A 15,241-nucleotide genomic window follows, 5' to 3' on the forward strand; every position below is an offset into this window, starting at 1 on the left:
TAATTCAGTAGAAATTTAGAAGGGCTTTTCAGAAGATGTAGGTGTCTTAACACCTAAACCACTGACCGTAGAACAAGTCTAGTCAGCCTATAGCAAAGAGAAGTTCATTGAACAGCAGGAATTTTATCAGCCCTGTGAAAGAAGTCTTATATTTTAACCTTTGGAGTAAAAAATGCAACTAAAGGCACTCTTTCGTCATCTCAGGTTTCACAAGGAGGTAGCAAACATGCACGCACATTTGCTACTACAGCGTGCCGACACTTACCTTTCTGAACACAGGAGCGGCAGCAAAACAGGAAGATGAGCGTAACATCAAATTGTCACAGCTGTTCACTAAAGCAATGCATGCGCAAGCCTTAACAGCTGCTGAAAATCTGGAACCTGTTTTTGAATTCTACCTTCAGCAAAATAGGTTACAATTGTTCAATGCTTCATAAACTTTTGGAACATAAGGGAGAAAAAAAACCAACTATTTTTGTTGTAAATATAACAAAAACAGTCTTACAAAAAAGCAAATGGGTTTTGCTGCATGGTACAGCTTAGGAGAAAGGGGAAAGAGATCTGTCTATGGGGAGAGAGAAAGGTCACTATGATCCCATTCTCTCTTGTGTGTCCGGTTTCCCTTTTATAGCTATCTGCTCGGCAGAGGCACTGAGCAAGTGTGATGAAGCAGCAGAATAGACGCTGTAAACTAAGAGCATAAGACACAGGTTACTTGTCTCAAAAAAAGTCAAGGGCCATGTTAGCTTGCTGTGCAACCTAGTCCTTGAGCGAACTTACACTTTAGAAAGTGCAGAAAACTGACAATTATGTGTATGTAATAAAAATAAAACAGAAAATAGAAGAAAAATAACAGGTAGAAAATAAAACAACATGGTAGGAAGATACCTGGCTCATTTAGTTATGACAGGTGAAGAACACGACTAAACAAAAAAAAAGAAAAAAGACAAAAAAAAAAAAAGCCCCAGAAGAGAGGATGAGAGTAAGCAGCTCCGTTCTCCAGTGAAACCACACTGGAGCTACACAGGGCATGGCTCATGTAGCTGAAGGGCACACAGCGGGATCACAAGGGCTAAGTTTAGCCTCATAAGGCTAATCGCCCCAGGTATCCTCTCAGCCAGAGAGGGACTGGGGCACCAGAGGGTGACCCAGAACAAGAGCTGCTCTGAATTAACCTATTACATTGCTCTGATTAACCGTGATGATTGATTTTAGCTTAATGGCTAGTAGTTATATTAAAGTTGTACCTTAAGTGAAGCTAGTGGATGTTCTGGACCAAGTAAACTCCAATGAAAGGAAGCCAAATCTTCATCAGGTAGAATATGATTACCTAGAACATAACATACAGCTTTGTTTTAGCACATCAGAAAGCCTTTCATCCTGGTTCTACATGCAGCAAGGCAAATTCACAGTCAATTCCCCCATCAAAAGGATGAACAGAGAGAGATTAAGCTTGCAGTTCTCTTTTTGCTACTCTCCAAAACTACAACCAGCAAGGTGCTGCCATGGCCAGATACACTCCCCTCCGAGGAGCACTCTTCCTCTATGGGAAGGGGCTCTTTCTCAGAGAGGGCAGGGACAGGAGACAGGAAACAGTTTTTCAGCTGCAAGAGAGGAGAATGAGATGAGATCTTAGGCAGAAATGGTTTGCTGTGAGGGTGGGGAGGCCCTGGCCCAGGCTGCCCAGAGCAGTGGTGGCTGCCCCATCCCTGGAGGTGTTCCAGGCCAGGTTGGATGGGGCTTGGAACAACCTGATCCAGTGGGAGGTGTCCCTGCCCATGGCAGGGGGTGGCACTAGACGGGCTTTGGGGGTCCCTTCCACCCAAACCATTCCTTGACTCTATGAAACCCAACACACTTAGGAGAAGTGACACAGTCAGTCGCCACATATGGGGTCAACCTCAGCCTGGCATGTGCTGCCAGGGGACCCCAACAGGATTTAGGAATCCAAGTGTGCCAGTGCAAGAATACACTCTGCTGCTGCTCTGACATAAGCTCGGAAGCCCTTCCTGTATTTGAGCTCTGATCCGTACCGGAGCTTCCTCTGGAATCTACGCTCCACTCCAACATGCAGCAAGCCACCAGGCAGATTTATCTGCCTCTCAGGAACGTTGGTGGCACTGATGCACTTAGCAGGTTCCCAATTCCTCCAAGCTTCTGTTGCTGACGTTGACCACGTCAGACAAGAGCTTGGGCCAGCAGCGCCAGAGTAACTGGGAACTCAGGGAGTTTGTTCAATGCACAGAAATAGCAGCTGTATTTCCCAAGCTGTTCGTAAGCAAAAAAAAAAAAAAAAAAAAAAGAGCACTTCAATTATTGTGGGTTTTTTTCCCCCATTTTAATTCATCAAAAGGTAACTAATCAGCCCACTAAAGACCTCAGTGTCCATGGATCCAAACTGCACAAAAGAGCTAACAGGATGTATTACTGCAGTCCTGGTAGAAAACTTAGGTCGTGGCTGCCCCATCCCTGAGGTGTACCAGGCCAGGCTGGATGGGGCTTTGAGTAACCGATCCAGTGGGAGGTGTCCCTGCCCACGACATGGGTGAGACTGGATGGGCTTTGAGGTCCCTTCCAAACTAAACCATTCCATGATTTCTATGATGCTTTCAAATACCTGTTTTTACAACACAGCAGCTCAGTATTGCTCTGGCTGCTGTCAATGTAGCTACAGCTTTTTTCTTCTACAATTTTTGCAGTTTGGATAACAACTTTAACGCTCACCTACCCAAAGAACACGGCTGGAATCTTTGAATATGACAACAATTGCTTGTAAAATAACAGTTTGCTTTTAATGTCCTTAAACCTTTGAAAACTCAGAGAGTTGTCCACTGCCAGGTGACCTGTAGGTGCCCTCCTAGATGGGGACATATTTGTTTCTGATCCATATTTCACCTCCTGGCAAGGTGTTCAGCAGGGAGACACTGTCATTTTTATTCACTGGGGGGCTAAACCTTAAACTCACAATCGGAAAGATTCAATAAGTTTGTATGGAAAAGCCACATGCGCACTAATCTGATCAGAGTAGGATTAGACAGCCTGAAAAACACAGGGTGAGAAAAAAAAAACCCAAACCATCGCAGCCAGAACGAGAGACAGTTTCATGATAACTAGGATTTCACATTTCGTGATGCTAAGATTACCTTTCAAAACAGCCAGAGCTTCTCTTCCCTGCACCAAAATCTCACTCTTGTTTGCTGTCCATCTCTCATTTCATTTAAATCCCTCCTCCTGAGCTCACAGAGGACACTCGAGCATTTGATTGGCTCTCCCCACACACTGAGCTGCAGAATTCAGGATGCTGAAGCACAGAAGTGCCTTCTAAGGCCCAAACAAGAAGTGATGCCTGGACTTACCTGACATAGTTCTAACATTTACTGAGAAACAGAATGAGACTACACAGCTAAACACGCCACAGTTCTGTCACAGTGGGAAAGAGATCAACATTACATAAGCAACCTCTATTTCTTGACCTGGCCCGAACAACCTCAAAATGTATTGATTTTTCCCATTTTAATGGCTTATTACAGTGTACGCCTAAGGTTTTTTTAAGCAATTAGATACTAATTGAAGCCCACTGCCCTTTCTAAAGGGTTCGCTGAATCACAGCCTTATACCTCACACTGTGTTTGTTTTTCCTACCGCTGAAACATGGTTTAAGTCTTTTCAAATCATTCTGAAATATTCAAAATTTACAAAAGACCCCAATTCAAGTCCCTGTTCACATCAGCAGCAGTTGGACAGAACATTTTAAGAGTATCTTGGCCACTTTTTAACTACCCATGACAAGGATACTACTCTTATCTTATGAAGTTAGACCGACAAAACCCTGCTGCAGGGAAAGCTGGAAGAAGGAAAAGGCCATAAACAAAGCATCCAGCCATGACATACAGGTAAAAAAGGGATCCCACTCAGATAGGGATCCTAAAAAAATGTGCCTGGTTTGCCAGTGAGAAAAATATTGTTGCTGGAATACTTCAATAGAGACTTTATCTTTGAACACAACTCAATCCCAATAATTTGCCATCGAGAAACGTTTTTTAATTGACCAGTTGGGTGTTGCTCCTTCAACTTCATGAATGCTGGTCTCAATCAGTCAGGACTTGTTCCTCTTTACAGCATCCCCAAAATCCCTTGAAGTTAAGGACAAGAAAGTATCCAAAACCAAAGAAGTTGGAGTTGTCCGTACACAGGGAAATGGACTGCATACTGACACAGCTAGTGTCATAGTTTTGTCTGTCTATAATGGTAAACATTTAACCAGCAGCTTAACTGGAGCCATTTCAGAACACATTCATTTACTCCTAAAACAAAGCACCACCACGGGGGTTACACTAACATCCCCAAGAGAGCAACGTAATGGATTCATCTGGCTCCCCAAGTAATCAAGCCTTCACCGAGTCTTTCCCATTGTGATTTTCTTCATTCTACTACTCAAAAGGAGCCACAAAAGCCAGGGCAAAACAACGTGTGAAGCCAGACAAGCCCTCAGATATAATAAAGAGAAAAAAATAGATCTGAATGAGCTACCCCGCTTTAAACACATGCCACACCATGCAATTATGTGTTGTTTATTCTGGAGGGGTCTGAGGGGAGACCTCATTGCTCTCTGCAGCTCTTAGAAAGAGGATGTGGCTAGGTGGGTGCTGGGCTCTTCTCCCAAGGAACATGTGATGGGACAAGAAGAAATGGCCTCAAGTTGTGCCAGGGGAGGTTTAGATTGGATATCAGGAAAAATTCCTGTACCAAAAGAGTGGTGAAACCCTGGCAGAGGCTGCCCAGGGCAGTGGTGGAGTCCCCATCCCTGGAGGGGTTCAAACAATGTGTGGCCATGGCACTTTAGACATGGTTTAGTGGGCACAGCAGTGTTGGGCTGATGGTTGCCCTGGATGAGCTTAGAGGTCTTTTCCAATCATAATTATTCTAGGATTCTCTATGCATTTTGTGTGCTATTAAAAAACTGAGGTCACTATATTCCTAGGGTTGCAAAAGTTAAAAAATGTTGCCAGCAGTTTAAGCCAAACAGTAACCTCGGTTTTTGCAAGTTTATCTAATCACTCTTTATATCCCTAAACACATAGGTTTCATAATATTCACTAACAGAAAAAATACTCCGCCTCTCACTGCAGGAAGACCTCCAAAAGATTTTCTATTCCAACCCTGACTTCCGGAGACTTTACCCTGTCCTGCTTGCTCCTACTGAACAGGCAAAAGAATACACAAAACTAAACTTGTAGCCAAACTTGGCTTTTTTAACCTTTGTACCAATGTGGAAAAGAAAAAGCTACAAAATATCTCTCCAGGAATGACATGAAATGATCTCCAGCTTCTCTCTCCTGAGAGCAAGCGATTGGAGCACCTCTGCTAGGAGAGCAGAGCTGGGGTTGTTCAGCCTGGAGAAGAGAAAGCTCTAGGAAGACCTTAGAGTAAGTTCCAGAAAGGGGGCTACAAGAAAGCTGCAGAGGAGCTTTTTCCAAGGAGTGAAGGGACGACGGGGGTTGGCTTTAAACTGGGAGAGGGAAAATTTAGATTAGATATCAGGAAGAAATTTTCCACGCTGAGGGTGAGGAGGCCCTGGCCCAGGTTGCCCAGAGAAGTGGTGGCCGCCCCATCCCTGGAGATGTTCAAGGCCAGGTTAGACTGGGCTCTGAGCAGCCTGATCCAGAGGGAGGTGTCCCTGCCCATGGCAGGGTGGTTGGAACTGGACAGGCTTTGAAGGCCCTTCCAATACAAACCATTCCATGATTGTATGGCACCAAGAGAGAAAAATATCCAAAAGCTTCTGGCATAAAAATGACAAACCCTTCAGCAACTTGACCAGAAGGCTTTTCACCTACTGTTTAATATAAGCAAGCGTTGCCTCAACCGGCCATGCAGCTGTAATTCTGCAAAAAGGTAGAACGCTGCTGTTCACACTCACTTCATATTAACACCATAAAGCATATCCGCAACTGGGAAACTGCTTTTCAAGCAGTAATCCTTACTCACTGAACTGGCATGCAACAACTTATTTATAGATGCCCAAACAAAGCCCAGCAATAGTAGCTGGTCATTGCAATTCACACTGGTTTTGTTTTACATCGCAGCTCTGCCCACCAGCTGCTGTTCCTCCCCACAGCCGTGCAGACAGGTAACCATGCTAGGCATTTGAAAACACAGTCACTGACAAAGAGCTACTTCAAACCAAACACTTGTAGCTTGCTACTATCTGATCCATTGGTTCTTTCGTTCTTTACATGGACTAGAAATGCTTTAATACTGGAGACTACTAAACTATTAGCATACTAAAGCAGTAAACGGTGTTCCTTGTTCATGGCTTTCTGACGTCTGTTCTTCCATCCTGTATTCACACTAAAATACAAAGTCAGGGAGGAAATAAAAAGAAAATCCCATCTTCTTAACTTGTTTGCTCAGTAAGAGATCAAGAACACAGCTGCTCTGTGCTTATTTACCCCAAAAAGAAGTCAGAGTGCTAGTCTAAACAGAACCTTAGTCGTTAGAGTTAAGTCTATCAGCAATTAACTCACTCTTCCATTTGAGAGAGACAGAACAGCTGCTGTGGAAATGCAGCATGTTAAAACTGGTCCCATTTAAGCAGGGACGTGAAACTGAAGCCCTTCCAACCTGTGCTCCTTAAAGACAACAAATCACTTCGCATTGGAAGCAGAAGTGCTACAAAACTATCCAAACAAAACTTGTGGAACAGTGAGATGCTGGTTGCCTGTGCTTTCAGAAACATGGACTTTCACTCAGTTATGCAGCATAATACGTTTCTGGTGCAGTTGATGTGCTATTGTTCAATATTCATTTTCTGAGGAAAAAAAAATAGTTCCCAAAATCCAAAAATATTCACGTTCTTATATGTTACTTGCAGGTAGAACACAAAACAGGACAGAAGAACGCTTTCCCAGTCTGGAAAGCATATTCATGCTGTAAAAGACCAAAACTAGCAGAACCACAAGTATCTGGATCCCCCCCCACCCACTGAAAACATTTTGGCTGGGCAGAGCCCTACAGAACTCTTACTTTCTACTCCTGTTCCCAGACAGCCACTATTTGCATCACTCGCAGGTCTCTACAGATTCGTGTATCCGGCCTCGTAAGAACACAGCCGGCCCACCTCCAGCCCAGGAGGAATGTCTGACAGGGACGGCTCCCCCTCGGCGCATTGGCAAAGCATACACACGTACTTCAAGACAGTTAACAGAAACCAAAATCATAAGTCTGACTAACAGCACCGAGTTCTTTTATTACTTCACTTACCTAAAAGAGCAGCAAAAATAGGAAAGCGATTTCGGATTCAGGTCCAGTTGCTTGGCAACTTCATGCATTAGGTATTGGCTTGTTGTGAGACTTTTTCCCATTCCGGCTCAGTTTTAAGGGCATGGGCACTGAATAGTAAGGGATGTTGCACAATGCATAATCGGAGTCATATGCGACCAAACCATGGAAACCCTTTTCTCTGCAGAAAGCAATTACTTCTTGATGATGATCCTCAATGCTCTGTGCAAACCTGCAGTGGAAGACAGAATAATTAGCTACAGTGTCAAATGGCAGGAGTGATTTATCACATGTAATTACGATATAGTGGCTCTTTCTGAAACTACAGACGTCCATGTGAAACACTTGCAGTCTTATTTAATTACAGAAATCTAATGACAACAGCACATATGGACAAGGCAAAGTTCTGGAAGCCCACACGCTGCAGTGGCACCATGGATCGCTCAACTCCTCTGAAGCAGCCGTTCATTGAACAGAAATGCTCCAACTTTAACTGTGGCTGCTACACCAACTCCTGAGAAAAGCCCTAAGGCTGTGGGGGATACTGAAAGCAGTTCAGCAAGCCAAGATGCCCCCTGAAAAAAGCAACCCATAGTCACTTGTGAAGTTTTGCAGCCCAGTTTTAAAAGAACAAACAACCCCCAACGAACAGAGGTAACTTTCCTAGCATTTCAAAAGTCTACCTTGCTGTGTTCAGGACATTTTTTTTTCCACTTCCAAGCCTCTACAGCCTTTCATTTATGCACAGCTGTCTCCAGTGGTGCAAACTGCTTCAAGTTTTAGCCCAAACTTCACCTCGCCGGCTCACGTTGCCTAGCAAGCACTATTTTAGGCTATGGCAATCAGATGACGAGAACAGACATGTTGTGCAGGGGAAACACGGGCCAATCCCAATGCTAGAAATGCAAAAGCAACCCTTTCTTATCAAGAAGATGAAATTAAACAGAAAGCCCAGGACAACAGGGTTCAGTACCTATAGCCCTGCATTCTGCACACTCCAAGGAACCGCTACAACTACAGTCTGCATGCAAGCACCAAAATTAAACTCAGTGCTTTCAATGCCTATGCTTTTACCATCTACATATGCAATAAACAGCCAGTGATTCAGAACACACCACAGAAGCTCGATGTTGGTAGAACCTGCCCATCCTCACCAAGTGTTTCCATTTTATCAACAATGCAGACAGCAATCTATCCCAAGGAGATCACACAAAACCATCATGCTTCAGTCTCCACATATGCATTAATAACAGCGCTAGTGCCCATGATGCCATTTATTCCTCGGCAACCGAAGCCCTGCAGAACATAGTGTGGGTCCCCGCATCCAACGGCCCCACACTTATCTACCTCCCAGCACAGAGGCCATGTTCAAGAGCAAGTTCATGGTGACCCTTCCTTTCCTACTCACGCGTCACTCCCTCTGAACCTGATACTGAATTATGCTCTTCTGATGAGGGTCTTGTAAATCTTTGCTCTTTCCATGTAGCTTCACAAGATGTGGGGGGGGGGGGGGAACCTTCAGCCCAGCCCCAAATTCTGAGCGAGTTGAACAGCGCCCAGTGCCTCGCTCTCCAAGCCATTCCTTGAACAAATTGATAACCAGCTCACGAAGGTCTCTCCTGTGCTCCTAATGCCACTGCATTAACAGTCTTAAGAAGCATTACTTTTTCAAAGCGCTCTGGAAGGGACTGTAATCAGAGTGGTGTGGAAATTCAGGTTGGGTCGTGAGACAAACAAGCGTATTTATTTTCCTAGTAATTACATGGTCATCTCAATAGCACAGGCTGGCTGTACCTAGAATTAGGAGACGACTATCATCATTGGAAAATGTAAAGGTATCAGATGTGCACAGTTAGCGACTCAACAAGAGGCAACTTTAGGCTTCGCCATCCCCCCCTCAGTCTTCATATGTTTTAAAATCAGGAATTGTTCCCCGGTATTGTTTTTATTCAGAGTACATAGATATATCTACACAATTTCAGTTTAATACAAACATGCAGGACACGCGCAGACCATCTCCAAAAAAGCAAAGAACCCCTGTGCAGCACTACACGTGCCAGGATGGGCAGGCAGCACATGAGGAAACTTGGTGTGCGGCCACTCTGGTCTCTATCCAACTACATTCCCCTACCTCCACAGCCTCCAGTTCCTCTCTCAAAGCCGCTTGCCCAGAGCCATCGGGCACGGCAAGCTACCAGCGTGGAACTGCAGTACATGTAGGTAACACTGGAATCCATGTTCAACAGCTGAGCTGTCACAGGGAGAAGAGCTGCATTTACCAAGGTGCAGTTAACCTGTAATACCCAACTCAAACGAGATGAGAGTCAGCTCACAGCTCTCACAGACGGAGAGTCCAGAGGTACAGCTACACCCAGGCAATGTGGGCTCTTCCAAAACAGCCCAGGGAGGGGGGTGGGGAAACCACAGCCAGGAGCTCGGAATAATTTTCAAGTCTAAATCTTGTGCAAACATTAGTGATGCTGGATGAGAATCCTGTCTGAGTGAACACGCACATGCACGTTCAAGAACTGAGAACACCACAAAGTCTCACCAAAGCATTAAAGATGTTCAGAACTCCACTGCTTAGATATTTAAAGTTTAGCAAGCATGCTTTGCATGAAAGTTTCTTCTAAGAATTATTTCCCCTCCCCAAAACAGAGAACTACCAGGTCACGATTCAGCTAAGAACCTGTAGGATATCTGTTCTAACTTGGAGGAACCTGTTATTTTTACATCCTGCTGAAACCATCTGCGAGTGATTTATAATTGTTCTGGATGGAAGACAGCACTCTTTTTCTCCCCTCTAATTACCAAAACTGATTAAATTCATAGCCTAGCTCGGCACGGAAGCCTTCTACTGAAGACTCAAATTTTTCCTGAAAATATGAAAATCAGTTTCATATTTAATCAGTATTCTCAAACCCAACTTCTCAAAACAGAACGAGAACACACTACAATTTGGCAACCGTCTTATGCATATGTAAATAATAATTTAAAAATCACCCATACATGCAATTAAAGAAAAAAAAAAAAATCTCCCCTTCCAGCTGCACTTGTCCTTTGCCCACTAGGAGAGCTGCTGGGCAGCAGGCACGAAGGAGAGGGTGAATAAAACTGAAGTGAGGTGTTAGATGTAACGAAGCCAATTTGAAAGATAATAAATTGTGTAAGAGAAGAAGAAAGCCAGAAAAGGAATGTGATTTAAGTCCAGCAGTATCTTTGATGAGTATTATGTTAGCACTATAATCACAGAATACACTTCCTAACCTGCAAATGAATCAGTTAAAAACAGTGCTATGCACGGCTTCCAAACGGCTGCACAAAAGGCGCCTCAAACAAGGACTGTAGGTATCCCTCCCACCCCCAAGACAGCTGGGACCAGTCCAGAGAACCAGTGCGGCTGGGGCCGCTGGCTCAGCCATACCAACCTTCCAAACATCAATGCACACTCCCCACCACACACTCAAGATTCCGTGAGGAATACTTGCCAACTCCCAGCACTAATGGAAAGCAGACACGTATCCACCTCCCCAACCTTCCCCATTAAACCTGTGGGGGTGCGTTTGTGTTTCTAAATGTGAGAATAGGGACTGGCTATGATGTGTGCTCTCGCTCCTCAAACTGTTCGATTAAGAACAAGGCCTATTACAGAGAAACCATAAAGGAGCTAAAGCAGCAGCTAAGCTTGAAAGTAAACAAATGCTACAGGTGACACTGTTGTCAAATGCAGCGACTCTATGTGACTGTAAGGAACTTCAACAAAAATAGACCTGGTCTGGGACAGAGAGCACCTGGAAGACCAACAGCTCATTCAACGTGCCACAAACACCAAATTCCTATCAATGTCCAAACAGCCAGCTTCATCCTGGGCACTGTGCATTTCAATACTGCCTTAGGCAAAGTATCCAGTTTAACACAATAACAGAAAAAAAAATCTCATTTTACCCCATCCGTTCCATTTACTCTAACCATCTCTGTAACCATTTAAGGCAGATTTACCCACAAACACCTTCACTGCATGGTCTCCAAAACTTTTGCTTAAAAATAAAAGTACTTCCCAACTACAAAATATTAAATGAGAGGATGTTTTTCCCAGCATCATTCCTGCCATTACTCATATCCAAGTCACAGGTGATTTTCCTTCTACGATGACCAGGAAAACCCATTACTACAGCAGATATGGCTGTAATCTCTTCACGTTAACCAAGCACGAAGCCCAAGACATTGCCTTCGGTGGAGCTCGATGTGCGCTCTAAGAACAAGCTTTGCCTTCACTTCCAGTTCATTACCAGCCACCGCAGGGTGGGACTGGTCCACCACAGAGCAGGCAGAGCAGCGCGGGGTGGCAAAAAAGAGAGCTGAGGGGAAACGAGCTCTTCCAAGAATGGCTCTGGCTGAGCAAGGCACGGCAGTAAGAGTGAGCAACAGCAAACTCTTGTCCCGCATTGACAAAAACTGGGAGGAGAACTTTTGCCTAAAGTCACCTCCTCAGTCTTCTTTCCAGTCTCCTCTACTCCGGGGGCTGCAATCTGGCCAGATTTTTTCAATAGGAAAGGCAGAAAATGTTAAGCTGCTGCTAGCAATCAAGCGTGCAGCTCTAAAATGTGGATGGTATTTTTCTACACACAAAAGTAATTCACAACAATAAAGTCCACGAGTCCGCACTTTGCTCTGGCTGCTCTTCCCTTCCTAGCAGGGAAGCCAACAAGCAACTCTGGAAATTGCAGCTTCATCTCAGAGCTTGTTTTTCTACTATCTTCTGTTTCAATAAACACAACCGCTCGGCTTAACAAACTGCTGTAAATCAGAAGCGCTGTACAGAGATGTGACACGTTAATGTTCCGCAACCTTTGAAATCGCGGCCTTGGGTGTCTGGGCAAGATCCCTACAGCCCCCAGCTCCCGCCTGAAGCGGCGTCTGTGTTCCCAGAAAAGAGCTTCCCCTTAAAACACGAAGCAAAGACCTGAAGGCTCTAGGGAGAGCAGCTTCCAGTACTGAAAGGGGCTCCAGGAAAGCTGGGGAGGGGCTTTTGGTCAGGGAGTGCAGAGATGGGACGAGGGGGAACGGTTTTGAGCTGAAAGAGGGGAGTCTGAAACGAGATCTTAGGAAGAAATGTTTTGCTGTGAGGGTGGTGAGGCCCTGGCCCAGGCTGCCCCATCCCTGGAGGTGTTCAAGGCCAGGTTGGATGGGGCTTGGAGCCCCTGATCCAGTGGGAGGTGTTGATCCATGGCAGGGGGTGGGACTGGATGGGCTTTAAGGTCCCCTCCAGCCCAGGCCACCCCACTGTCCCATCCCCGATCCCAGCCCCGGATACACCCGGGAACGCCGAGCGATTCCCCTCTCGCTCCGCGGGGAACTTATTGCGGCTCCGCCGAGCGCCACAACTCCCCCCATTTCGGTTTTCCCCCCCCTCCGCCTCAGCGAGGCCGCGGGCGAGGGCAGGCAGGGACATTTTGAGTCGGCAGCAGCGAGAGAACATGGAGGCGGCGGCTCCCGCCCGCCAGGGGCCCGGCCGCGCTCTCGGGCCGCGAATCCGCCCTCCCGCCCGGCACCGGGGCCGCCCCCGCGCCGCGGCGACATTTTGAGGCGCTGGGGGAGAGAGGGGGGGCGCCGGGCACTGGCAGCGGCCACGCTGCCATCTTAGAGCGACGCCGGAGGGGGGCGGGGGGCGCTGGGGACAGGGGAAACCGGGGCGGGGGGGTGCGCTGGAGCCTAGAGAGGGGGCGATAGGGACCGGGGAACCGGGGTGGAGTGGGGACGGGGCGCTGGGCGCCGGCGGGCCCTGGAGCCTGAGGAACCGGTGCTGGGGGCGCTCGAGCCCGGGCTCAGGGAAACCGGGGTGGAGCGGGGACGGGGCGCTGGGGGCCGGAGAAAGCGGTACCCGCGGAGGAACGGGGAGGGGAGCGCTAGAGCCGGGGAGGGGGGGGAAGCGGGGGGAATAGGGTGCCGGGGCGCTGAAGCCCCGAGGAACCGGGGCCCAGAGGGACTGGAGAGGGGGCGCTGGGGAGCGGGAAGGGATGCGGGAGCGCTGGAGCCCCGGGAGGAACTGGTGCTGGGGGCGCTGAAGCCCGGAGTGCTGGGAGGCGGCGCTGGGGGCCGCGGCTGAGGGACGGGGGAACCGGGCGAACCGGTGCCCGGGGGGAATGGCGAAGGTGCGCTAGAGGATGGAGGTCCCTGGAACCCGAGGGAGCCAGAGCCCAGCGGGGAGCCCGGGGAGGTGGCGCTGGGGGCCGGGGAAATCGGTGCCCGGGGGAAGCGCTGGAACCCCGGGGGCGCTGGAGGCCCGGGCCGGGCAGCGCTAACGGAGCCCGGTACCCGGGAAGGGATGGCGCTGGAGCCGCGGGAGGAGCGGGGAGGGGGCGCTGGAGGCCCGGGAGGAGCGGGGAGGGGGCGCCGGGGAATCGGTGCGGGGGGGAGGAAGAGTGGAGGAAGCGCCGGAGACCCGAGAGGGGAAGGCGCTGGAGCCTGGGGAGGAGCGGGGAGAGGGCGCCGGAGCCCCGGGCCGGGGGCGCCGATGCCGGAGAAGGCGCCGTCGCGGCCCCGCGCGGCCTCACCTTGATGTGGAAGCGGATGAGGGCCAGGCGGATGCAATGCGCCATGCAGACGGGCGGCAGGAACCAGACCTTGGGCGGCGGGGTGCCCTTGTTCTGGACGTGGCTGACGATCTGCTGCGCCGTCTGGCGCTCGTTGCCCTGGCGCTTCACCCACTCGTGCAGCCGGGCCTTCTCCAGGGCGCCGTTGAAGAAGACGAAGAGCTCGATGTTGCCATTGAAGCAGGCCTTGGCCAAGGCCGCCAGGTAGCCCAGCATATGGTTCCACTGCCCGCCGCTCACCCAGTCCGTGTAGAAGCCGCCGTAGAGCCGGTGCAGGCAGTTGTCGGCGTCGATGAGGAGGCGCAGCGGGGTCTGCGGGGGCCGCTGGCGGCCGCCCCCCACCAGGCTGCCCCGCGCCAGCTTCTGCAGCTCCACGGGCACCACGGCGCTGGGGCAGTGCTTCTCGATGTAGTCCTGGAACCCCTGCACTCCCAGGGCGGGTGCGGGGCGGGCGGGGCCGGGCGGGCGGCGGGGCTCGGGCGAGCGGCGGCGGCGGCGGCGGCGGGGGGTGCGCGGGGCCGGGCGGGGGGGGGGCGCGGGCAGCCGGCGGCTCCGATCAGGGCGGGGAGGTTGCGCACCAGCGGGGCGCTCATGGCGGCCGCCATGTGCTGCGCTCACTGAGCCATGGCTCGCGGCCCCGCGGCTGCCGCTGCGGCTCCGACTGCCGGGGGGCGGGCGCAGCGCGGGGCGCGCAGGAAGCCGGCCCGCCGCCGCCGCCGCCTGCTCTCGGGCAGCGGAACGGGCGGGGCGGCCGCGCTGCCACTCACCGGCCCCGCCCGCCGGCGGCGTTGCATAACGCGGGCGTGCGCTGTGCGGGGTGGCGGAGTGTGGGGGTTCGTCATCTCGGGCACGGGGGTGCTCGGTCGCGCCGCCCCTCGCCATCCTGGGCACGGGTTGCTCGGTCCTACTGCCTCTCGCCATCCCGGACGCGGGGGTGCCCTGCCATCGCAGCCGTGGGATGATCGGCCCCGCCGCCCCCTGCTATCCCGGGCACGGGGATGCCCGGTCCGCTGCCCCTCGCCATCCTGGGCATAGGGAGGCCCTGCCATCACAGCCCCGGCGATGCCCGGTCCGCCGCCCCCCCGCCTTCCCGGGCATGGGGATGCTCGGTCCCACTGCCTCTCGCCATCCCGGGCACGGGGATGCCCAGCCCCGCCATCCTGGCCCTGGGGGAGCCCGGCCTCGCCGCCCCTCACCATCCCAGCCCCGGGGATGCCTGCTTCCACTGCCCCTCTCTATCCCGGCCTCTGGGATGCTCAGCCCTGCCATTCCATCCCCGAGGATGCTCAGCCCCACTGCCCTTCACTCCTGTCATCCCGGGCACGGGGATGCTTGGCCCCGCTACCCCTCACTATCTTTGCCCCCGG

The 15,241-nt window shown here is 50.3% G+C and overlaps 1 protein-coding gene across 1 annotated transcript in view; it reads right to left on the minus strand.

The window, feature by feature from the left end:
- FAM120A (family with sequence similarity 120A) overlaps window positions 1–14,944 on the minus strand; it is a 53,713-nt gene extending 38,769 nt beyond the window's left edge. Inside the window, 5 exon segments of the mRNA XM_054076423.1 lie at window positions 1,243–1,330; window positions 7,264–7,294; window positions 7,296–7,361; window positions 7,363–7,510; window positions 13,834–14,944. Coding sequence (XP_053932398.1) covers window positions 1,243–1,330; window positions 7,264–7,294; window positions 7,296–7,361; window positions 7,363–7,510; window positions 13,834–14,795 — 1,295 coding nt within the window. The 5' untranslated portion in view covers window positions 14,796–14,944.
- Window positions 14,945–15,241: the final 297 nt, after the last annotated feature.

This window comes from Cuculus canorus, chromosome 11, assembly GCF_017976375.1.
Source record: "Cuculus canorus isolate bCucCan1 chromosome 11, bCucCan1.pri, whole genome shotgun sequence".
Lineage (NCBI taxonomy): Eukaryota > Metazoa > Chordata > Aves > Cuculiformes > Cuculidae > Cuculus > Cuculus canorus.